Raw genomic sequence first — 23,459 nt, forward strand, 5'->3', positions numbered from 1 at the left:
CTTGTATGCTTGGCTGGCATGCTTGTGTGGCGTGCTTGCGTGGCAGGCTTGGCACAGAGAGACCATGTAGTAAGTGAAAACCACCATCAGTGAGTCTTCAGGAAAGAAGTCCTGAAAACATTTTCAGGAAACAAACTGACAATAGAAATCTCTGTAAGAAGCAAGAAAGCAAATTTCAAAATTATGACATTCAAGGCTTTGAGAGCAAGAGTTGTGTTTAGGGATGAGACCCTTCCTAGTAGTCCCAGACTCGCCTGGTTTTCCTGACCCACATTTTCCAGGCAGCTGCAGAACCTGGAAGAGAGAAAATGTGCAAAGGAAACCAGCCAGAAGCTCCCCCTGATGCAGCCAGGCCTCGGCTCCCAGCCATCAGGAAAGGGGTGGCTTGACTGACAGTACGAGAAGCCTCACACCCTGCACAGTGCCCTCAGAGGGCATGCGTCAGGGTGCAGGGTTACTTACGATGAAAAGATCTGTCTGCATAAACAGATCATGTCTGGTTTTGATTGAATTACTGCATGTGTAAGGCCCATTGGAGATGCCACCATGGTGATAACTATAGTATCCTCAGAAAGATGGCACTGTAAGACATTGGAGTTTATGATGTTTTGAAATTACAAAGATAGCCTTTATCATGGGAAATTTGGAAAAAATACAGAAAAACACAAAGGAAAATTAAAAGCATTCATATTCCTACTACCCAGTATTCCCACTATTTACATTTTAGAAGTAATCTTCATGGCCAGCGTTGTGGCATAGTGGGTTAAGCTACCTCCTGCAATGCTGAAATCCCATATGGGCACCTGTTCAGGTTCCAGTAGCACCACTTCTGATCCAGCTCCCTGCTAATACACTGGGAAAGCAGCAGAGGATGGCCCAGGTACCTGGGCCCCGGCACCCATGTGGAAATCCTGGAAGAAGTTCCTGGCTTCAGTTTGGCCCAGTCTTTGCCGTTTCAGCCTTTTGGGGAGTAAGCCAGCAGATCGAAGACCCCTCTCTCTCTGTAACTCTGCCTTTCAAATAAATATTTTTTTTAAATATTTATTTATTTGAAGCAGAATTACAGAGAGGCAGAGAGAGAGAGTTCTTCCATCTGCTGGTTCACTCCCTAAATGGCCCCAACAGCTGGAGCTGAGCCAATTTGAAGCCAGGAGCCAGGAGCTTCTTCCCAGTTGCCCATGTGGGTACAGGGACCCCAAGACTTGGGCCAACTTCTGCTTCCCCAGGCCATAGCAGACAGCCAGATTGGAAGTGGAGCAGAAAGCCCCTGTAGATACCAAAATTCGTGAATGTTCAAGTCCTTTATAAATGCTATGTAAATAGCTGTTATATTTTCACTTATTCAGTACAGATGCAGTTTTGATTTTTAATTGACTCTGCCCATGGTTGGTTGAATCCAAGGACGTGGAACCCAGGGATCCCGAGGGCCAGCTGCATTGTGACTGTACTTCACACCTCGGTTTCACTTACATGCAGAGAAGCAGCTGGCCACGCCCTTAGTGCACTGTGGTGCTGGCAGCTGCTGGGGTGCAGGGGATTGGAGATGACTGAATAGACCGGTGTCTTGGCAGTCTCCAGGTTTAGGGGTGACCCCCTTTCCTCTTGTAGGCCAAAGAAGCCCACAGCCCAGTATTCTTGGCATTCAGCTGAACGTGGTTTTTCTGTGATGGCTCCACCAGCGCCTGTGCTGGCTCCACTGAGCAGCAGCAGGCGTGCCTGTTACTGTACTGGTGCATGTTGACACTGCCACACGACAGCACAGAACAGACTGTGAGAATGACCTGTGTCTTCATACTTTTATTCACTTAATATTTACTTAATAATTACATTTTTGAAATTTGTGTTTTGTTCTGTTTAATGTTGAAACAGTGCCTTCTTGTTCTAAATATATCATGCTAGAGTTTAAAAAGATTGTGTATAGACTTTTGAGCATGTATTTGCTTAAATAGTCATATGTCGTTGTTTTTTTGTTTGTTTTTGTTTTTAACATTTATTTGAAAGATGGAGTTACAGAGAGGGAGAGACAGAGAAATCTCCCATCCAGTTGTTCATTCCCCAAAGGGCTGCAACACCAGGGCTGGGACAGACCAAAGCCAGGAGCCAGAAGCTTCCTCAGGGTCTCCCACATGGGTGCAAGGGCCCAGGGACTTGGGCCATCTTCCACTGCTTTTCCAGGTGTATTAGCAGGAAGTTGGATCAAAAGTGGAGCAGCTGGGGACAGCGCTATGGCATAGTGGGTAAGGCCACCACCTGCAGGGCCAGCATCCCACATGGGCGCCAATTCGAGACCCGGCTGTTCCACTTCTGATCCAGCTCTCTGCTATGGCCTGGGAAAGCAGTAGAAGATGGCCCAAGTGCTTGGGCCCCTGAACCCATGTGGGAGACCCAGAAGAAGCTCCTGGCTCCTGGCTTCAGATCAGCGCAGCTCTGGCCATTGCGGCCAGTTGGGGAATGAACCAGCAGATGGAAGACCTCTCTCTCTTTCTCCCTCTCTGCCTCTCCTTCTCTCTCTGTGTAACTCTGACTTTCAAGTAAAATTAAAAAAAAAAAAAAAAAAAAAAAGTGGAGCAGCCGGGGCTCAAACTGGTACCCATATTGGATGCCGGCATCACAGGCGGTGGTTTTACCCATGACACCATGGCACCAGCCCTTAATAGTCGCATGTGTTTTGAGCATTTGTTTGCTTAGTAAGGGTTCAGAAGCATTAAGTAATGGAAAAAGCATTGAATGTGTGGTAAGAACTCAGAACTTGGCAGAAGCTCTAATGAAATACCAGTTAGAGGAAAGATTGAGTACACCATGAAACTGCAGTGGATCTACAAAGCCACAGATGAACCTGGAATGTGGGAAGGAGAATGGGGATGAGTGGAAAGCCTCAGACTGACAAGGGAGACGTGCTGGATGTGAATAATCAACAAGTTGACAGCAGCTGAAGAACATATCTAAAAATACATGTTCCGCCTGGGAGCCCTGCGCGGCCTCCGCTGCTCTCCTCCGATCTCTCACACCTCCTTCTGTCTGACCAAACATGCCCTTCAGAGTCAGAATGATAAGACAGTTTCTGATGCCCCTAATCTTTCCAATAACCGTTAACAATCACAGGGGCAGTCTTTTGAATCTGATCATTGGACCTGTTAGGTGTTGTCTGGGAAGAACAAGATTGTCATTTGGATTGACAAAGCAATCCATGAATAAATGCATAAAATGCCCCTTGTTCCATGAAGCGCTCCCGGAGCCCTTTGTGTGAGGCAGGAAGCTGGTGCCCGGTTTCCGGTACTCTTGGGCCTGTGTCTCTCGTGTTGTCATAAATGTCTCAGCAAAAACGAGAGTCAGCAGCCACTGTCTTTCCATCCTCATAACCCAGAAACCTGAGATTTACTTGTTAAAATTTGCCTGTTTCTTGAAATTTTTAATATTTTCTTGGACTCCCATATTAGAGCTCTAAACATACCTTATCCCAGATTTTAATTGATACTTAACTAATATATTATGATAACAAGAAGTTACCAAGGGGTAGGGTGCTTCCTGTGGGCAGGGACGTTGTTAAGTGAGCGTTTTTCCTATTTCTCCTCTGATCTTCGCAGTACTCCTCCAGGGTATAACTGTCCCACCCCACGTATTAGGAGGCAGGTTCAGAGAGGACAGAAACCTGCTCAGAACTGACAAATGTTCAGCTGCCTGTGGCTCCAGGGCAGTCTGGCTGCAGAGTCATTTACGTCTCCACTGCTTTAAGGCAGAACTGAGTGGAAACAGACCACATAACAGAACAGCCGAATGTGGGAAATCTGGTGGGAAAATCCCCAGGCTCCTCCGTCCTGGAGGACCCTCGGAGACAGACTTCAGCTTTCCCCAGTAGGTGGTTTTCATAAATGTTGAATTCAGTGTTACAGACTCCTCCCCTCCTCCTGCCCCTTTGATCTTCCAGGCCCTCAGTACCGCCTGGAGAAGCAGAGCGAGCCCAACGTCGCCGTGGACCTGGAGAGCACCTTGGAGAGCCAGAGCGCCTGGGAGTTCTGCCTGGTCCGCGAGAACAGTACGTTGGCCGCCTCGCTCCGTGCCCGCCTGTCCGTTGCAGATGTGCTCACAAGCCGTGTGTTTGGGAGTGCTCCAGGGTCTGGTCCTCCTAGGCAGATCGGAAGGGACAGACCGCAGCTTGCGTGCCAAAAGCGTATCCCCGAGCGAAGTGATTGATTTCATGCCATTTGGTAGTCTGCATCCTGTTTAGCACTCCGTGATTAATATTTTTTAGTTGAACTGAATCTCCCTCAGTTAGGAGCAACCCTAGAAACCGCTTAGAAATATGGGCCTTTTCTGAGGCGAAGGCTGTTGTGTAACAAAGCAGCTGGCCCTGTTAGCGTCGCTGTTCAGACCTGGGTGTTGGAAACCTTTAACCATTTGAATGGTAGCAGGAGGCGGTGTGGCGATTCCCACTGCCGGGATGAGAACTTCAAGACCTCGGTTAATCCTGCCGTGCCTCCCACTGACTGACGCACGAGGCCTGCAGCTGTGGCCGTGGCCTGTCCGCCGACAGTCCTGCTCCAGGGCTTTTCCGCAGGCTGCCGCTTCTGCTTGCCACGTGCTTGCCTCCATCCCGATGAACGCTTTGTCGTCCCTTGTCTCAGCGTAAATCCTCGGAGAGGCCGTCCCCGACCTTCCTGTCCCCTGTCCTTTAAACCTGACCCACCCCTCATCTGGGTGCCTCCTTTACTCTGTCATGACTGCCAGGCCTGGGAGGGGGTCCCTGGCCATTCCAGGTTGCCCTTCATTAATTCAAGGCTCGCAGCAGAGGATGTACCTGTGGATTGGATGAGTGGACGGATGGGAGCTCGTGGTCAGCCACTGGCCTTTCTAAGCAGGGTGCCACAGCCGCCTCTGGGGAGTGCACACGGGGCTCACTGGAAGGTGACACGTGCCCTTGGCATTTGACAGCGTGTTCTCAAAGGTAGAAGATTAGAGTCCACACAGGCTGCAGCCGGGTGAGTGCCGTACAGAAGTACACCTAGAAATAGATTAAAAATCCTGCTTCCCAAGAGGTCCAAAATATCCAGTTACATAGTGGACATTTACTTGTAAAGCTGTCCATCCACTTGAGTAACCTAAAATATAAGCATTTTAAGGCAGCACTGTAATGAATACTCTCCACTTAACAAATATGCCAGGTGTTTCAAAACACATCGTTATTACTTGGTAGAATACAGGGGAGCAGGCACACTCACCCACTGGTGACTGTGGTTTAACTTACACGTATAACAAACTGCAAGTATCAAGAGACCCACAAATATTTTATCCAGATAGATTTTGGAAATCTGCCTTAAGGAGGAAAGATCTAAAATGCAACAAAGATTTGTGTATAGTGATAATTTTCACAGAATTGTTTTTAATATCTGACACTGGAAGACTAGCCAGAAAACATATGGTATATCCCTATATTGGAAAATTACTCAGGGTTTCATATGGGATACGCTGTCTGATCACAATGGAATTAAGCTATAAATAAGGAAAAAAACTAAAAGATCTACATATGTTTGGGAATTGAGAAATAAGCATCTGAACCTTTGGTTTAAAAAAGAAATAGGGCTTGCACTGTGGCACAGCAGGTTAAACCACCACCGGCAACGTCAGCATCCGCATGAGCTCCAGTTCAAGTCCCGGCTGCTCTGCTTCTGATCCAGCTGCCTGCCAATGCACCTAGGGAAGCAGAAGAAGGTGGCCTGAGTCCTGGGCCCCTATTCCCCATGTAGAAGACCCAGATGGAGTTCCAGCCTCCTGGCTTCTGCCTGGCCATTGTGGCAATTTGGGGAGTAAATTAGTGGCTATAGAATACCTCTCTCTCTCTCCCCCCCCTCCTCATGCCTTCCTCCCTCCACTCCCAACTCTGCCTTTCAAATAGATAAATAAATCTTTTTTAAAATTCTAATGGAAAATATTTTTACTAAAAGAATGAAAATTCTACATACTAAATGTGAATGAGGCCCAGATTTCTTACATTAGGAGAGAAAAGTTGTGAGGACTGGTGGATAAAGCTTTGAATTCTGTGCTTTAGTTCTCAACTTTTTTTTTTTTAAGATTTATTTTATTTATTTGAAAGAGAGAGAGAGAGAGAGAGATCTTCCATCTGCTGGTTCACTCCCCAAATGGCTGCAATGACCAGGGCTGGGCCAAACCAAATCTAGGAGCCAGGAGCTTCTTCCAGGTCTCCTAAGTGGGTACAGGGGTCCAAGCACTTGGGCCATCTTCCACTGCTTTCCCACTAGTGTTAGCAGGAGCTGGATCAGAAGTGGAACAGCCAGGATTCAGATGGGCAGTCCGCTATGCCACAGAGCTGGCCCCTCCCACTCAAGCATGAACATGATCTTGATTTAGTCTGGTGTGACCTGCCGTATCCTCAGCATCCCTCTCCTACAGGACTTACAAGATAACTCCAGTTCCTACACTCCATGAGTTAGAATCACTGTGTTAATGGCAGAAACCAGCATGGGTGTTTGGTGCAGTGGGTTCATCTGCTGCTTATGGTACCAACATCCCATGTTGAATGCCTGTAATAGAGTCCACCTCTGCTTCCAATCCAGCTTCTTGCAAAGGTTCCTGGGAGGCAGCAGCTAATGGCCCAAGTAGTTCAGCTCCTGCCACCCATATGGAATTCCTGGCTCTGGGCTTCAACCTGACCCTGCTCTGTCTGTTGTGGGCATTTGGGGAGTAACCAGTGGGTGAAGATTTCTCTGTATCTGTCTCTTTCTCTGTCACTGTGCACTTCAAATAAAAAATAGAGTCTGATGTTGCAGCAGGTCAAATAAAACCACCACCTGTGGTGCTGGCATCCTGTGTGGGCACTAGTTGCAGTCCCAGCTGCTCCACATCTGATCCAGCTCCCTGCTAATGTGCCTGGGTAGAAGATGGCCCAAGTGCTTGTGTCCCTGCCACCCATGTGGGAGAACTGGAAGAGGCTCCTGGCCCCTGGCTTTGGACTAGCCCAACTCCAGCTGTTACAGCCATTTAGGGAATGAACCAATGGATGGAAGATATCTCCCTCTCTCTCTCTCTGTAAACTCTGCCTTTCAAATAAATAAATAGATCTTTAAAAAAAAAGGAGTAAGTAATAAAAATAAATATTTTTTAAAATGAAGAAACCTTCCTAGCATTTAGAAAGTGTACAAGGAAGTCATTAGGGCTTTTTGGGTTTTTTTGTTTTTATTTTTTACAAATTGATTGATTTATTTGAAAGGCAGAGTTAGGCAGAGAGAGAGAAAGAGAGGTCTTCCATCCACTGGTTCTCTCCTCAAATGACCACAAGGGCCAGAGCTGGGCCGATCCAAAGCCAGGAGCCAGAAGCTTATTCTGGGCCCCCTATACAGGTGCAGAGGCCCAAAGACTTGGGCCATCTTCCACTGTTTTCCCAGGCCATAGCAGAGAGCTGGATCGGAAGTGGAGCAGTAGGGACTCGAACTAGCATCCATATGGGATGCTGGCACTGCATCACCCGCTACACCACAGTGCCAGCCCTGGTAGTCAGTAGTTTTGAAATCAAGAGAATATTGTAAGCTGACGCCGTAGCTCAACAGGCTAATCCTCTGCCTAGCAGCACCAGCACTCCAGGTTCTAGTCCCAGTCGGGGTGCCGGATTCTGTCCCGGTTGCCCCTCTTCAAAGCCAGCTCTCTACTATGGCCCGGGTGTGCAGTGGAGGATGGCCCAAGTGCTTGGGCCGCCCACGGCGGCCATTGGAGGGTAAACCAACAGCAAAGAAAGACCTTTCTCTCTGTCTCTCTCTCTCTCACTGTCCACTCTGCCTGTCAAAATTAAAAAAAAAAAAAAGAGAGAGAGAGAGAGAATATTGTAGCAGTCTTTGTAAATGTAAGCCATTTATAGAAAACAGTTGGTTTGAAGATTTATTTATTTGAAAGGCAGAGTGACAGAGAAAGAGAGAATTTCCCATCTCATGGTTTACCTCCTAAATACCTGCAACAGCTGGTACCCACTCAGGCCAAAGTCAGGGACCCAGCTATTGAACCATCCTCTTCTGCCTCCTAGGCACATTAGCAGGGAGTTGGACCAGAAGTGGAACAGGGGCCAGTGCTGTGGTGTAGCGGGTTAAACCTCCACCTGCAGCATTGGCATTTCATATGGGTACTGGTTCTAGTTCTGGTTGCTTATCTTCTGATCCAGCTCACTGCTATGGCCTGGGGAAAGCAGTAGAAGATGGCCCATGTGCTTGGGCCCCTGCAGCCACGTGGGAGGCCTGGCAGAAGCTCCTGGGTTCAGACAGGCCCAGCTCCAGCTGTTGCGGCCATCTGGGAAGTGAACCAATGGTTAAAGACCTCTCCCTTTCACTGTAACTCTGCCTCCCAAATAAATCGTTAAAAAAAAGGTGGAGCAGCCAGGAGTTGAACTGTACTCCATGTGGGATGTAAGTTTATAAGCAGCAGCTTAACCCACTGTACCACAACACCTACCCTATAAAAACAATTTATTCCTTTTCTAAAAAAATATATTTTTTAAAGTTTTAAGTAGAAACTCCTACTAAGAACCACATATTGTTTTCCACTAGCTACCTATTGAGAAGATGGATTGAGATAAAGAAAATATTTTAAAAAGAGAACTTTTTCCACTTCTCAGGATAGGTTCACTATTCTTAAAACCGTTTTAGGAATAAACTAAGTTACGATCGTGTGTTATGTAATTTAAGAGAACGTGATGTGAAGCCACGCTGTCACATTCTGTCCCTGCCGCTCACTAGCCCTGTGACCCTGGACAGTTAGCCATAAAGCTCTTAGTGCCTGGCTCATAAGAAGCACTCCGTAGATGTTAGCCGTAATCTGTAGCTCAGGAAGGAGCAGTGTTCTGGGCAGGTGGGGCATCGTGGAAATGGCAGGGACCCTGGAGGAGATGTGTTGAGGAAAGGGGGCGGTCCAGAATGGGGCAGCAGGGCCATAGGTAGGGAGGCAGCGAGTCTGCCGTAGAACAGAGACTTGGAAACAAGGCACCCTCCTGAGGTGTTAGACATTCCAGACCGATGCATATTGGTATAAATAAAACCATGGGCGGAGAAGACCGTTTGCTCTAAGAATGGATAGCAACCTTCAGGAGGCGTGAGGTCCATAACACCTTACCTCAGCCACATCGAAAGGTATTTTCAAAATTATCTATTCAGGCCCACTAGCATAAGGCATTGTGCGGGACATTTCACAAACACTTTCTTCTCATCACGTTTGTAACCGCTCTATAAGAAATAATTTTTACTGTGAAGAAAGGCTGTGACTTGCCCAAAGTCATCCAGGCCGTACGCGATGGAAGTGAACGTCTAAATGAGCTGACTCCAAAGCCTGTGCTGGGAGAGCTAGGGAGCCTCCTGCATTTTCAGCCCTGAGACTGTGATGACGAGTGTCTTCCTGTGCTGCGAGAGGAGCTCGAAGATGAAGCTGGTTTGACAAGAGTTTCTGCCTAGGGACTGAGAGCTAACATGTGTGCTTGGATCTTGGCCTAAATAAGAAAATGACAAGCCAAAGTCCTGAGCTTTCCAGTTTGGATTCTTGTCTGATAATCTCCTACATCCTTCAGCCAACTGCCTGCCAGAAGCTGGAATCTGACCAGAAGGAAGCATGAGTGCGTTATGGAAAGGATGTAACGTTAAAAGACTTCCGTTCTTGTCCAAGCTTCGGTGTTAAATGCTGGCACCACACGAAGCCTCAGTGTTCTCTGCCAGCTGTTGCCAGCAGTGACCTTCCCCAGCCCCCGTGTGCGGGTAGCCCTCCCAGGTCCTTCCCAGCTTACTCGTCACAGCATTGAGAGAAGCCGGAATTTCATATTAGCACAGGCAAAATCGGCCTGAAACTACACTGGCTTTGTGGAGCACCAACAAAGCGCCAGACACTGTGGCCGTTTTTGTTGCTCACCAGCTTAGGGTGGCTGCAGTGTGGTACAGTTCTTAAAGTGCCGTGACAGTCAGACCTCAGGTGAGTCTCTTAGCCTGTGACACTGGGCAGCTGGTGCCACCTCTAACCTGTTTCCTGTGAAAGTGGAGGTGGTTGATTCTCACAGGGTTTCTGTGAGCTGAACGAGAAGCAAGTGCTGTTGTTACAGCGGCCTTGTAGACCAGCGTGGTCGTCATGCCTATCGTAGAGAAGAGGAACCCGAAGTTCAAAGGCGGAGTGACTCGCTCATGCCCCATGAATGCTAATGAGGCCTGGAAGACCCTGTGCTGTGTCCACTGAGTCTAGCGCAGGGCTGAACCTGATATTTCCTAAGTGGGCTTTGCCATGGACAGAGCTTCAGGTGCTCACAAAACATCCTTCTCCCTCCTTTGATCCCCCTTCCCTCTGAAGGAGATTGGCAGGATGCGTCAACTCCATCAGGCCTGCCCTTGTGGCTTCTTCATCTGCCTAGTTCAAGGTGGTACTGGAGGGCTGGGGAACCTTAGCTTACCAGGTGACTGTGATGGGGGCAGGGAACACCTACCTGTCAGTCTCAGTGAGACACCTCATCTATCTCCTTGGGGGCTTGGTAACAACCCCTGGTCTCACTCCTCTCTGGCCACTGATGATTCAGCTGGAGCCACACTGGACAGAGGGTAGGTCTGAGTGCCCTCTGCCTCCCAGTGACTGGCCAGGCCTGGATCATTCCCTCTGATGGAGTGAGGCCCCTAAACCGCAGATGCCACCTGCTTCTCACCGGGGCTCCAAGGGGCAAGTACGCAGTGTGGTAGCTTTTACAGGGAACTTGGAGTTTAAGCATCTTTGTCTGTAGAGGTTTCCTTGTGGCGGTGCTTGGACTCTGTCCCCACCCCACTAAATAAAGAAGGAGAGAGGAGAAAAGCCAGTGTAGGAAGAGAACGGGTGTGGGCTCTTGCCTGGTGCCTTTCCAGGTCCTCTGTTGCGGTGCTTCCTTGAGAGGGACTATGCCTCCTGCGTCTGCTTCTGGGCCAGGCCTGGAGACTCCCTCTGCTTTCAGAGGCTTTGCCTTCTGCAGTTACACATCACCAAGCTTGCCAACTGCACCGTGTGATGTAAATACCAGCGCTTCGAACCTCTTTGATTATAGCACAACGGCACTCCGCAGATACACAAGAAAACGTGATCATGCAAATAGACTGTTTACAAACAGAATGACTTGTGACAGCTGTTGTACATATTCCAGGATGAGTTGTTACCAGAAGCCAGTTACATGTCTGGCTTGGGAAGGGTGGAGTTCGCCATAAGGAATCTCCTATGTTGATGAGGGTTTTTTCAAGCCTCTATTGCGTAATATAGTTTTCTGCACACTAACAGAATGCTGTGTCCACCCCTTGCTGCCTGGTTACCGTTGGCCAGCAGGTGCTGTATTGTAGGGGAAAGGTAAGGTGTTTGGAGCCACTGTGTGACCTGGGGCAACCCCTGTTTGTAAACCTCACGTCCCCATTGGTAAGAGGTCATAATCCCTACCCTGTAGAGCTGCTGTGAGGAACAGTATGTGGAAAGCACGTGGTGAGCTGCAGTGCACTGTGCACTGTAGTGCCTAGGAGCTGCGTGCCTGAGACAGGAGGGTGAACGCCTGTCACAGACTCCACATGTGCAGTGGCCTTTCTCCTCCCTCTTGTTCCCTTTCCCCTCTAGCCTCTTAGACTTCCCACAACCCCACTGGACAATGGCCAGCACCCTGGGTAGCTGTCACCTGGGGCAGAAATCTGTGCTGGCCTGTGCTAGAAGCAGCCCTGTGACCCCTCCACCCCCACTCCAGCAAATGGCTGCCCGCACTGTACTTTGTGGGCCAAGAACTTCCACATGAATTGCATTTTTTACTCTCTTTCTCGAAAGTCCCCCCACCCTTTCAATTTTATCATTAGGTGGTAATTAGTATTCAAGGGAAATTGGTCTTAATATATTAAAATTGGTTAAGTGCATTTAGACCTGTACCACAGCCAATGTCTTATTGGAAAATGTAATTGGGGACTCTGTGTATGTAATTAATTGAATTACAATTAAGAACTTTCATTAAGCGATACACTGGTCCATTAGAGCAGTAAGGAAACATGTTTGACGAGCCACAGACCCAGTCTGGGCGCTAAGTGAGGGCATGGGATTTGCATCCCTGTGGAAGGCTCCAGCCCGGGAACCCGCCCTGCAGCCCCTGCCCAGTCGTAATGCATCAGGGGACGTTTGTGCAGTGACTCTGGATAGGAGGTGGGGTTCCATCAGCACGTGTGCCCTTGTCCCCCGACTGCATCAGGGACAGCAACACCTCAGCATGGATCACATACTGTGTTTCTTAGCTATGTTGCTATGGAAATTGTCCAAGCTACCAGGCTCCAGAATAGCCAGTATCCTTTTCTGTGCTTTCAACAAAGATGCATTGGAAGGACAGGAAATAGTGGTGATCTCATCATCAACCTGTTTCTGAGCAAACCTGTAATCAGCCGCTTGTCCAGACCCCTAAATGGCTGTGCTGTGTCCTCCAGTGGGTGACTAGATTCCCTCTGGGCTCTGTTCGTTCATCCCCAAACAGTGACAGAGCCCTCCTGGGGGGCAGCCCCTGAGCTGCTGCTTGGCAGGGGGAGAGATCCAGCCCCCGTGTTATGGAACCCATGGTTGTGTTACCAGCACCATGGAGGGTGGGAAAGAGTGGGTTCTCAAGGACCAGAGCTGGTGAGAATAGTAGGAGGCGGCTTCCTCCAAGAAGAAAGAGAAAGGAGTCAGATAATAAATAAGAGAAGAAGGTTCCAGGCCAAGCCGCTGCTCATCTGAAGGCCTTGAGACAAGGCGTCTGGCGTGGTTAGGAATGAATGAGCGGAGGGGCCAGTGCCATGGCTCACTTGGTTAATCCTCCGCCTGTGGTGCCGGTATCCCATATGGGCATCGGGTTCTAGTCCCGGTTGTTCCTCTTCCAGTCCAGCTCTCTGTTGTGGCCCGGGAAGGCAGTGGAGGGTGGCCCAAGTGCTTGGACCCCTGCACCCGCGTGGGAGACCAGGAAGAAGCGCCTGGCTCCTGGCTTCAGATCGGCATAGCTCTGGCCATTGCAGCCGTCTGGGGAGTGAACCAGCGGAAGGGAGACCTTTCTGTCTGTCTCTCTCTCACTGTCTAACTCCATCTGTCAAATAAAAAATAAAATAAATAAAATAAAAATTTTTTAAAAAGGAATGAATGAGTGGAGTGGAAGGAAATGAACAGGGGTGAGAGTGCAGGGAGAAGAGACTGAGGGATGGGCGGGCTCTAGCACTCCGAGCCTTGCGGGCTCCCCTTCCACAATCTGCTCTTTTAGGAAGGTCTGCAAACCGGAAGCAGCTTCTTTGTGATCACCTCATACAACAAGGTTGCCTTGATTTATCGAGGAGAGTCTGCAGTCTCCAGGTGGAAAGTCCTGCGGCCTGTCTGGCTCTGACTTCAAGAATGTAATTGTGATGCACTGACAGCAAGGCTCCTCTCCCGGTTGTGGCGTGGCAGATTTGAGTGAAGGCTGCATCCTGCCATGTGATCCTGATGGCTTTGAGGAGATTACTGCAGAGGGCCGAGTGTGTGTGTGGCTGGCGTTATAGTATATCACCTATTGATTGTGTTTTAGAGACCAGCAAAAATGACTAGTAGCTGAAGGGAAGTGTTTAATAGAAGAGAAGCTTTGAGCTTATGGGACTTTGGGGACTTGAAAGGCCTCTGGAAAAAAAATGTGATGGATGCAGAGAGCTAAGAGGAGTTTTTCCCCACAGCTCATGCGCCCAGCTTTGAGTCTGACCGGAGGAGCACAGAGAGTTCTGTTGGAATCCCTGATTTCTTTGTTCCGGCGAGGCCAGGCATGCTGGCATTCTTCTTAGATTCCACTGGGGTCCATGGCGTTGTGCCTTCATACCCAAAGCGGGTTGTGTGCTGGTTAAGGGCACAGTTTTGGTGTTAGAGCTGGTTCATCTCCCATCTCCAGCTTCTACCGACTGTGTGATGACAGCCGCAGGGTGCCATCGTGTTTCCCACCTGGATAAAAAGGTGAAGAGGACATTGGGAAAATTCAGTGAGATCATGTATTTAAAGTGCTGAGCACAGTGGCTCATATAATAAGCCCTCAAAAAATGTTAACTGCTATTACAGCCATTGAGACCGGGTTCCCCCATCTCAACACTGTTAGGGAGTCCACGTGGAAGACCAGGAATGGTGTATGAGGTTCTGCTAGTCGAGACAAATACAAGAGACTGTATGCAAACCTCAGGGACTGTGGTGATGAATCTGTGTCACATCAAACGTTCGTCCCCCCCGCAGCATTTATTAGACATCTGTGTGACAGTGGGCTCTGTCGGATGGAATCTCGCCGCCCGCAGGTGCCCTGAGTCCACGGGGTGTGCGGCACTCACCTCGTAAGAGACTTACCAGGGAACCTTCACCACGGGGCTGCAGGGCTCAGGAAGAGGATCAGGGAAGATTCCGTTTGGACTAAACCTTGAAGCATATAAATGTTGGAGACTAGAAGGGGCGCTGTGGCCAGGTGGTGGAACCTGAGCAAAGATCCAGCTTAGCCAGAGCAGGTGTGGCCTGTGTGGGAAGTAGCAGTAGGCCTTGAACGCATAAAAGCAGCTTCGTTTCCTCTCAGTGCAGCCGGTGCCTTGTGTGGCAGGCAGGGTTTTATTGTGTGCTGGGTCCTGCTCTGGGTGTTCCCACCACCTTTGCCTGCCCCATTCCGGGCCCCTGGATTTTCACATTTGCTTCTACATTCAGTCCCTTGGCAATGCGGTTGTTTTGGTTAAAGGATATTTAAAAAAAAAAAAAAAGTGATCTAATACAGATATGTTGTTGGAAAAGGGAGAAGTATTTCAATAACTTCTTTTGATGTTTAGATGATTGTTGATAAGAACTTTTATTACCATACCAAAACTCAAGTAATCATTTCTTAAGCATTAGTTACATACTCTGACCTCAGAACCGTATCTATAAACTCTTCATTCCTTTGTGCACTTGTAAGAAGGTAAGCATGAAAAAGACAATATCTTGGGGCTGATGTGGCTCAGTGGGTTCAATATCTGCAAACAACCCTGTCATCCTGGGTAGCACTGGTTCCAGTCCCAGCCGCTTCAGGTCTGATTCAGCTCCCTGCCAGTGCATCTGGGAAAGCAGCAGAAGACGGCCCAAGTGTGTGGGTCCCTGCCACCCACGTGGGAGACCCAGATGGAATTCCTGTCTCCTCACTTAGGCCTGGCCCAGGCCAGGCCAGGCCATTGTGGCCATCTGGAGAGTGAACCAGCAGATGGAAGACGTCTCCACAGCCCCCCTGACAACGCACACCTCTGTAACTGCAGAGAAAAAGACAGTGTCTATCATGAAAATGGTTGCAGGTTACGGAACCGCTCGGGGATGCACTCCCACCGCTGTGAGTGCGGACTGCGCTGTGAGATGAGAACCACTGATGGAGTGTTGGCAGTTCTCAGCTCAGCAGTCTCTTTCCTTGGCACCTCTTACAGGAGTGTGGTGAGGTCAGCAGGTCAAGAACAGCCTTTCAGTATCACTGGGAAGGAAAGGGAGCAGCAGAAGGAACTTGGGCCCCAGACTCCGACAGGCCTGTCCCACTCTGCCTTTACTTTTTGTTTTTTTAGAGATTTATTTATTTATTTATTTGGGAGGCAGAGTTACAAAGAGGCAGAGGCAGAAGCAGAGAGAGAGGTCTTCCACTCACTGGTTCACTCCCCAAATAGCTGTAGTGGCCAGAGCTGTGCTGATCCAAAGCCGGGAGCTTCCTCCAGGTCTTCCATGCAGGTGCATGGCCCAAGGACTTAGGCCATCTTCCACTGCTTTCCCAGGCCATATCTAAGATGCTAGATCAAAACTGGAGCAGCTGGGACTAGAACCAGCACCCATATGGGTGCCACAGTGCCTGCCCCTCTGCCTTGACTAACACTGGGGTCTTGCAAAGTTTTGACCCAGTCTTGACCATTAATCTCAGGGTTGGGATCCGAGTCGACATTTCTCAACTCTATATTCTAACGTTAAGTCCCAGCCCTCGGTCATTACACAGCGCCACCTGTCTTCCTTGCCCACAGGCTTCCTGCCTCACCTCCATACGCTCCCCTTTGCGTTGCCCTGCCCTGGCTTCATTTGGCCATTCTTCACCTGAGACAGCTGCAAGGCGTCGTCGCCCCTTCCTCCTGCATGATTTCTTCCTGTAGAGGGTGAGCTGCTTCCTCTCCGAGACGTTTTTGTCCCCAGGTCTTCCCACGCTGTGAACGCACGCTCTCCTCGCTCTTCCAGAGTGCTGTCGTCAGGCCATTTGAGCTCTGGCACTGAAGTCACTGTTAAGCCTCACCCCAAAATTTGATCTATCACAATACATCTTTGAGTTATTGCAGCTGGAGCGTTTTGACACGATACATTATGGTAATCCATGGCACATAGAGACATTAGTGCTCCCGACTTTGACAAAATACATTGTGAAGTCTTTGAAGGCACCATTACAATTTATCTTGTCATTCATGAAGAGACTCAGTTCAACATTAATGTAGATGAACACAGTGTGGCTTTTGTTTCATTTGATTGCTTGTGACCTTTTTAATTGCTAATTTAACAAAATACCAAAGGGTTATATTTCAATTAAATTAACAATTTGAGGAAGGGTTTTTCTTTTTTTTTTTTTTTTTTGGTATGTTTATTTTTAAGATGTTCTGGTTCTAATTTTCACTTTGAGTGGATAAAAATGTTTTCTCTTTACTAGAGAAATGGGTTTTCTAATGTGGAGTTCAGAGTATAGTCATCATTTTAATATGCCGAAGGTTCAGTGCCAGCATCTTTCATGTGTGGTTGGGTTCACCCCTTCCAGAAGGGTAAATGCAATAAAGGGATACATGCAGATCCACTGAATCTTTCTGGTCCAGCAAAATGCTTTCAGTGTGATACTTTGCTCTTCTCTCTTTGTCTTTAGGTAGACTCTTAGCCTGCACCTCTCCCTGCCTTATACTGCATCCCTTGGGCTCTTTAGCTAGTCGGTAAGATCCTGACGATCAGGATCCCTGCCTTGTCCTCATTAATGTCCCCCCACCCGCAGCCAGCACACTGCAGGTTGCAAGTCACATGGACACACAGACCTGCCTCCGCCACACAATGGCACTCCTTGGCCTGTTTGAGAATTGGCACCAGGGTTCTGAGACCAGAAGTTCCCATTCCGTAGATAACCTGCTTTGCAGTGAGCAGCAGGTTTGGGGGTGACTTCAGCACTGTTCCTTCCCAACTCTCTCCGCTGCTGTTGCCCTTCTGATCATAAAAGCAAACACGGCCCTTGTCAGCCAGGGCGAGGCTCAGAACCAAGTATCAGGGGCCTTAAATCGTCAAATGGGATATGAATTTACACTGTCAGAGAGTAGAAGGTCAGTGCAGGAAGCATTAGTGTGTTGAGCCAGCTCCAGCTATGTAAGTCTTGAACAAAATTAATATAAGGAAATTGACAAGCCTTGCTGGTATTCCATAGCTTTAAGACCTCTACTAAAATCCTATCATCTCATCTGCCCGTTATTAACATTTCAGCAAAATATAAAGTTTTCATTAATCTCCCACATCAAATTTAGGAGTGAAAACTGGCACTTGTTTGAGCTTTTAGGACTACATTAGCTGGTGTATTAAACAAAATATGTCATTCTTCAGTAGCTTCTATAAGAAGCTAAATCAATTTCTGGCCATATTTATGCACCACTTTATCTAAAAGCATCTGAATTATCATTTACAGCTAAGATGCTTTATTAGCAGCTGGCATTGAAATTGCTCAGTAAAAAATTATATGTCACGTTATAGTAATTTTTAAATTGGTTTTAATCCAACATCATAAAATGTAAAAATCTTAAGTGTGTTTTTTTTAGTAATTGGCATTTTAGCATAATAAGCTGTAACCTCTTTGCAAATCAAATACCTGCAATATTTAGAAAACACTAATTAGTAAAGAAAACAGAAGTTCTTGAGCTCAGAGCTAAGTCGTATCTAATAGTGGCATTTTCTCAGGAAAGATCATTTCAAATGACTTTTAAAATGTTAAAGGACATTACATATTTTACAGAAATTCTCCATAATTCTCATGTACTAGGAACTTCTAAAATAGAAATAAATAAATCTAGGCAGTTACATTTCAGTAAAGTTGTAGATTGGAGAAAGTAAATGATTAAAAGTCCTAGCCAGTGCCTCAGTTCCAGAGTGGACATCACCTGGAGAAGGTGGTGATTGTGACCACAGCATCTCTGACCAGAGGCAGAGGTGTTGTACCCAAGGTTACCCAGCGGCCCCCACAGACAGGGCAGCTGTGCTAGGATATAGCACCATGGTGTTAGTCAGAGTCCTCAGCCTCTGCAGTGCTGTCCTCCTGTAGACATAGCACCTGTATTCACCTGGTAAATTTTCACTGGGCTCTTGCTTCAGTCATTTGCTCTGGTCATTTGCAGCAAAATGGAGGAATCTGGAAAACATCATGCTGAGTATACTAAGCCAATCCCAGAGGGACAAATATCATAAGTTCTTCCTGATCTGTGACAATTATCTGAGCACCTAAAAGGAAACCTTTAGAACTGAAACTGACACTATGAGAAGCAATGACTTGACCATCCCTGTCCTGTCGAGGAACAGCTTACTATTTTATTCTTTTTAGTATTTTCTTTTTCTACTTAATACAATTGGTTGAATCTCTTTACTTAACACAGAATTATTCTTAGGTGTTTACAGCACACTCATAGAATGACAAACACCCTAAACAGCACTCTGACCTCAGAATCAGTCCTTAAGGCATTCGGATCTGGTTAAAAAGCCCATGAGAGCATTTCAGGCATGGAAAGTCATGACACTGTGGCAAAAAATGAACTAAATGAAAGATCTCTGTGAGTGAGATTCCAGTGGAAAGAAGGGGCCATCAAAGAAGGAAGTACCTTTCTCTGAAGGGAGGAGAGAACTTCCACTTTGATTATGGCCTTGTCTAAATAATGTCAGAGTTTGTGGACTCAAAAGGCTTCCATAGCCTTGGCAGCTCATGACAAGAGCCTTTGGTGATCACTGACGTCATAAATAGAGTGTCAATTGCTAAATCAACAACAGGAGTCACTGTGTACTTGCTCCCCATGTAGGACTCCCCATCTGTCCTTAATGTGTTATACTATGTGAATTAATGGTAAAACTAGTCTTCAAACAGTACTTTATACTTTGAGTGTCTGTGTGGGTACAAACTGTTAAAAATACTTACTTAGTATAGAGTTGATCTTCTGAATATAAAGATGATTGAAAATGAATCTTGAAGAATAGGATAGGAGAGGGAGTAGGAGGTGGGATAGAGGGCAGTTATGGGGGAAAAATCACTGTAATCCAAAAGTTGTACTTAATGAAATTTATATTTATTAAATAAAAACTTTCTATAAAAAATTTTAAAAGTGAAAAAAAAAAAAGATTGATTGATTTAAAAGGCAGAGATACAGAGAGAGAATGAAAGCTTCCTTTTGCTGGTTCACTCCCTAAATGGCTGCAATGACCAGGGGTAGGCCAGGCCAAAGCCAGGAACCAGGAGCTTCTTCCAGGTCTTCCACGTGGGTGCAGGGGCCCAAGGACTTGGGCCATCTTCCTCTCCTTTCCCAGGCACATTAGCAGGGAGCTGAATTGGAAGAGGAGCAGCCGGGATTCAAACCAGTGCCCACATGGGATGCCAACTCTGATGGTAGAGACTTAACCTTCTACGCCACAATGCCAGCCCCTGGCTCTGGCTTCATGCTCTGCGTGGATAGTAGCACTGGCAGGGTCTCGGCTACAGCAGTGAGCAAAGCCGTCACTGTGCATGTAGAGTGGCAGGCAGATGATTACTGCCTGTGGTAAGTGTTCTAAAGGAAAACAGGGTGCCGTGCCAGAAAGAGCAGGACTAGATTTGGGGGCTGCGGGAAGTCTCCTTGGAATGTCGCTTGAGCTACGCACTTTGGCAGGAATCAGGAGAGCAGGAGAGCAGGAGGTGGGCAGAAGGGTGGCCGGGGCCGAGAGGACAGCACGTGCAGGACTCTGTGATGGGGGAGGCCTCCCCACATCCCGACGCAGAAGTGTTTTGTGGGTACTATACAGAGTGACCCAAGCTGGGAGTTACTGTAGCGCTCAGAGCAGAACTTGCAGCCCTAATAAGTGAGTTCATTGGGAGAACATTTAGGCCCAGTGTTAATGGCGCAGTGAATTAAGCCTCTGCCTGCAATGTCAGCAAGCTACGTGGACACCGGCTTGTGTTCGGCTGCTCAGCTTCCGATCCAGCCCCTGCTGGTGTGACTGGGAAAGCAGCAGAAGATGGCCCTAGTGCTTGGGCCCCTGCCACCTACTTGAGACACCCAGTCTCAAATCTGGCCTTCCCCAGCTGTTGCAGCAGTGAACCAGCTGATGGAAGATAGGTCTCTCTCCTTCCCTCTCTCCTCCTTCTCTCTATGTAACTCTGACTTTCACAGAAATAAATAAATCTTTAAAAAAAAAAAAAAAAAAGGCCGGCGCCGCGGCTCAATAGGCTAATCCTCCGCCTGCAGCGCCGGCACACTGGGTTCTAGTCCAGCTCGGGGCGCCGGATTCTGTCCCGGTTGCCCCTCTTCCAGGCCAGCTCTCTGCTGTGGCCCGGGAGTGCAGTGGAGGATGGCTCAAGTGCTTGGGCCCTGCACCCGCATGGGAGACCAGGAGAAGCACCTGGCTCCTGCCTTCGGATCAGCATGGTGCGCCGGCCGCAGCACACCAGCCGCGGCGGCCATTGGAGGGTGAACCAATGGAAAAGGAAGACCTTTCTCTCTCTCTCTCTCTCTCTCTCACTCTCTCACTCTCTCACTCACTCTCTCTCTCTCTCTCTCTCTTTCTCACTGTCCACTCTGCCTGTCAAAAAAAAACAAAAAGAACCTTGCTCTATAAGCAATGAGTGTAGGAAAGGAAAGTGTGTAGTTGTCAGGCTACCAGGTAATTAACAAAAATTTCCAGTTTGATATGCAAATCTCAAGTTTTCCATTCTCTGAACTTGGGGGGTGAATTTTGACAGTTCTAAGGTGATGGTAGGATGGGCCTTAGGCCAAGGGAGTCAGGTGAGCAAACGCTCAGAAGACCAGAACCTTGGGCATGTTGCAGCCTGAGGACTTTAGGGAGAGTTGAAAGTGGGCTCAGAAAGTGACGTTTCAGCCAGGTTAGGGGCTGCACTGATCGTTGGGCTGCAGGACACTGGGCTTGGTTCAGGAGCCTGAAGCAGCTAGGTGAGACCTTCGAGCAGGAGTCGTCTTTGTCCCCAGTGTCACCTATCAGAACACTTAGCGTGTGCAAGGCTCTCATCAAACATTTGGTGAATGAATAAATGATAGAAAAATCGGGAAGTCTTGTGGCAGCTGGATTGTGGGGTGGTCTGGGGGCCAGAAGACTAGTGAGGAGACTATCCCAATAGCCAGCCCCCACCTGACCTGGAGGCTGTGGGGTGCAGGGGCAGGTGCTGTTAGGCAGTCGGCTTGGGGCAGGAATTCTTCAATATTATTTCATAACCAGGAAAATCACATTTAGGAAAAGAACAAGACTGAGCTTCTTGCTGAGAGGAAGCAGGAATTTTTCTATCCTTGTATCCCTACTGCCAGCCATGGGCCTGCCCTAGAACAGCCAGTGTTTGTAGAATTAATTGTTGAATGATTAATATGTTACCATTCCCTGTTTACTGGAACAGCATTATTGAGTCATCGCTCAGCCCTTTCTTTTCTTCTCCAAATTAAATAGCCCATATTATTTTAATTTATCCCAAAGCATTTTAAGCAGACACCATTTGCCAAGCCTCATGTATCTTTATGTGTTAAACTCCTTTTTTCCTCCCCAGGTTCAAGGGCAGACGGAGTTTTTGAGGAGGATTCGCAAATTGACATAGCGACAGTACAGGATATGCTTAGCAGTCACCATTACAAGTCATTCAAAGTCAGCATGATCCACAGGCTGCGGTTCACCACCGACGTGCAGTTAGGTAAGTGTGTGAACAGACAGTGAACTGAGCCCTTTAGGTCAGTAGTCTGTGTAGCACCAGGGAAAGGAGCACATATGCCTTTTGTGTGACCTGAGTGACTGACTATAAGGTAATTTGCTTTCTGAGAAAATGTTTAAGCAGTGAAATTTAAAGTACAGCCTTTTTCCCACCTGAGTGCTCTGTCTTGTCTTTTTTATGAAGCAGAAGATTAGAAATAGAATAACTAGAGACTCTTTTCAAAGTGATTGACTTCTGTGAAGTTCCATAACCCTGTTCGCTCTGAGCTCCCTCGCGTGCCGTCCTTGGGACTGCTTTGTAGCATTGCCACCTGCCTTGCCTTACTCGGTGAACTCTGCCTGCCTTCAGGAAGCTTTCTGGTCATCTCAGAAGTTATATTTGATTATCACCAGATAATCTAGAACTAACTTTCCACCAGTACTTGCAATTAGTTTGTTCTGATTAAGTGTCAAATTTCTGCTTTGACCTAAGCCTAACAGGAGTACCAAGTGTTATAGTAGTCAACATAATATTAATACTTCATCATCATCATCATTGTCATCCTGGCCACCTTTCGGTCACTATTGCTAAGTGCTTTCCATGTACTGCTGAACTACCGAAAAAGTGGGTATTTTTACTGTCCCCCAAAAAGAGACAGTGGGGTGCAGAGAGGTCAAGCCTCAGGCCCAGCTCCCACAGCAGGTTGTCACAGGCAGTGGTGTCAGGAGCCAAATTCAAGTGCACCTGCCGCTCCCTGACAGCTGGTCTCCCTCTTGTGATGGGCATTGTGGAGGAGCAGGTAGGGATATCAGGCTCACTGCACCAGGGAGCTGAGCTGTACACTGGCTCTGCCACACCACCCTTGCCTGGAAAAAGTTTGAATTCTAACTCTAAGGCTCACAAATGTCATGTATGTTTCTCATAATAAAACCTTTTCAGATGTTGGCATTAGCCTGAATCTGACTAACGTGTAGTCTCAAATAGTCTTGCCCAACGTGAATGACAGGAGCTTGCATTGTTCTGACGGTGCACCTTGGTGATTAAGAGGGGCGCAAATGAGCCACCTCCGGCTGAAACTGGCTCTGGCAGTAAGCAGTCACGTAGCAGTAAGCACAGTTCCTCGTCTTTCTAAGCCTCAGTTCTAGCCTGTTAAATGGCAGTATCAGTAGTGCCAGTTTCCTAGGCTTGCTGTGGGCAACAAGCGAGACACTGTGTGGAAACTGCTTCCCACGGCCCTGGTGGCTGGTCAGCTGTGGAGGAGTGAGAATGTTGGGAGGCAGTTTGCTCAGGGAGCAGCACCCGGAAGAGCCTGATGCCTGGGTCCACTCTGCTCGCTGACTAGCTGTGTCTCCATTGTCAAGTGGTTTGGAGCCTGGTCCCTCGTCTGTAAAGTAAAGGACAGAGGGTAGTGTTCGCAGAGTACTCGGTGCCTGCTGTGCAGCAGGTGCTCAGTAGACTTTGGCTGCTGGGGGGAGGGTGGTTCTGTCAGGCTACAGAGACGAGTCTGTACACAGTGACTGAACCGAAGCACAAAACCCACTTTTCCTCCTTCCATACACCTGTCCCTCCTCACACA

The 23,459-nt window shown here is 47.9% G+C and overlaps 1 protein-coding gene across 5 annotated transcripts in view; it reads left to right on the forward strand.

The window, feature by feature from the left end:
* Positions 1-23,459, forward strand: part of MAPKAP1 (MAPK associated protein 1) — a 268,601-nt gene that overhangs the window by 197,393 nt on the left and 47,749 nt on the right. For 4 of the 5 annotated variants that reach the window (XM_062207530.1, XM_062207533.1, XM_062207534.1 and 1 more), the window contains 2 exons: positions 3,926-4,033; positions 21,746-21,886. In XM_062207530.1, coding sequence (XP_062063514.1) covers positions 3,926-4,033; positions 21,746-21,886 — 249 coding nt within the window. The remainder of the gene's footprint in view (positions 1-3,925; positions 4,034-21,745; positions 21,887-23,459) is intronic. The other variant, XM_062207532.1, reaches the window with a different exon arrangement.

Source organism: Lepus europaeus, chromosome 12, assembly GCF_033115175.1.
Source record: "Lepus europaeus isolate LE1 chromosome 12, mLepTim1.pri, whole genome shotgun sequence".
NCBI lineage: Eukaryota > Metazoa > Chordata > Mammalia > Lagomorpha > Leporidae > Lepus > Lepus europaeus.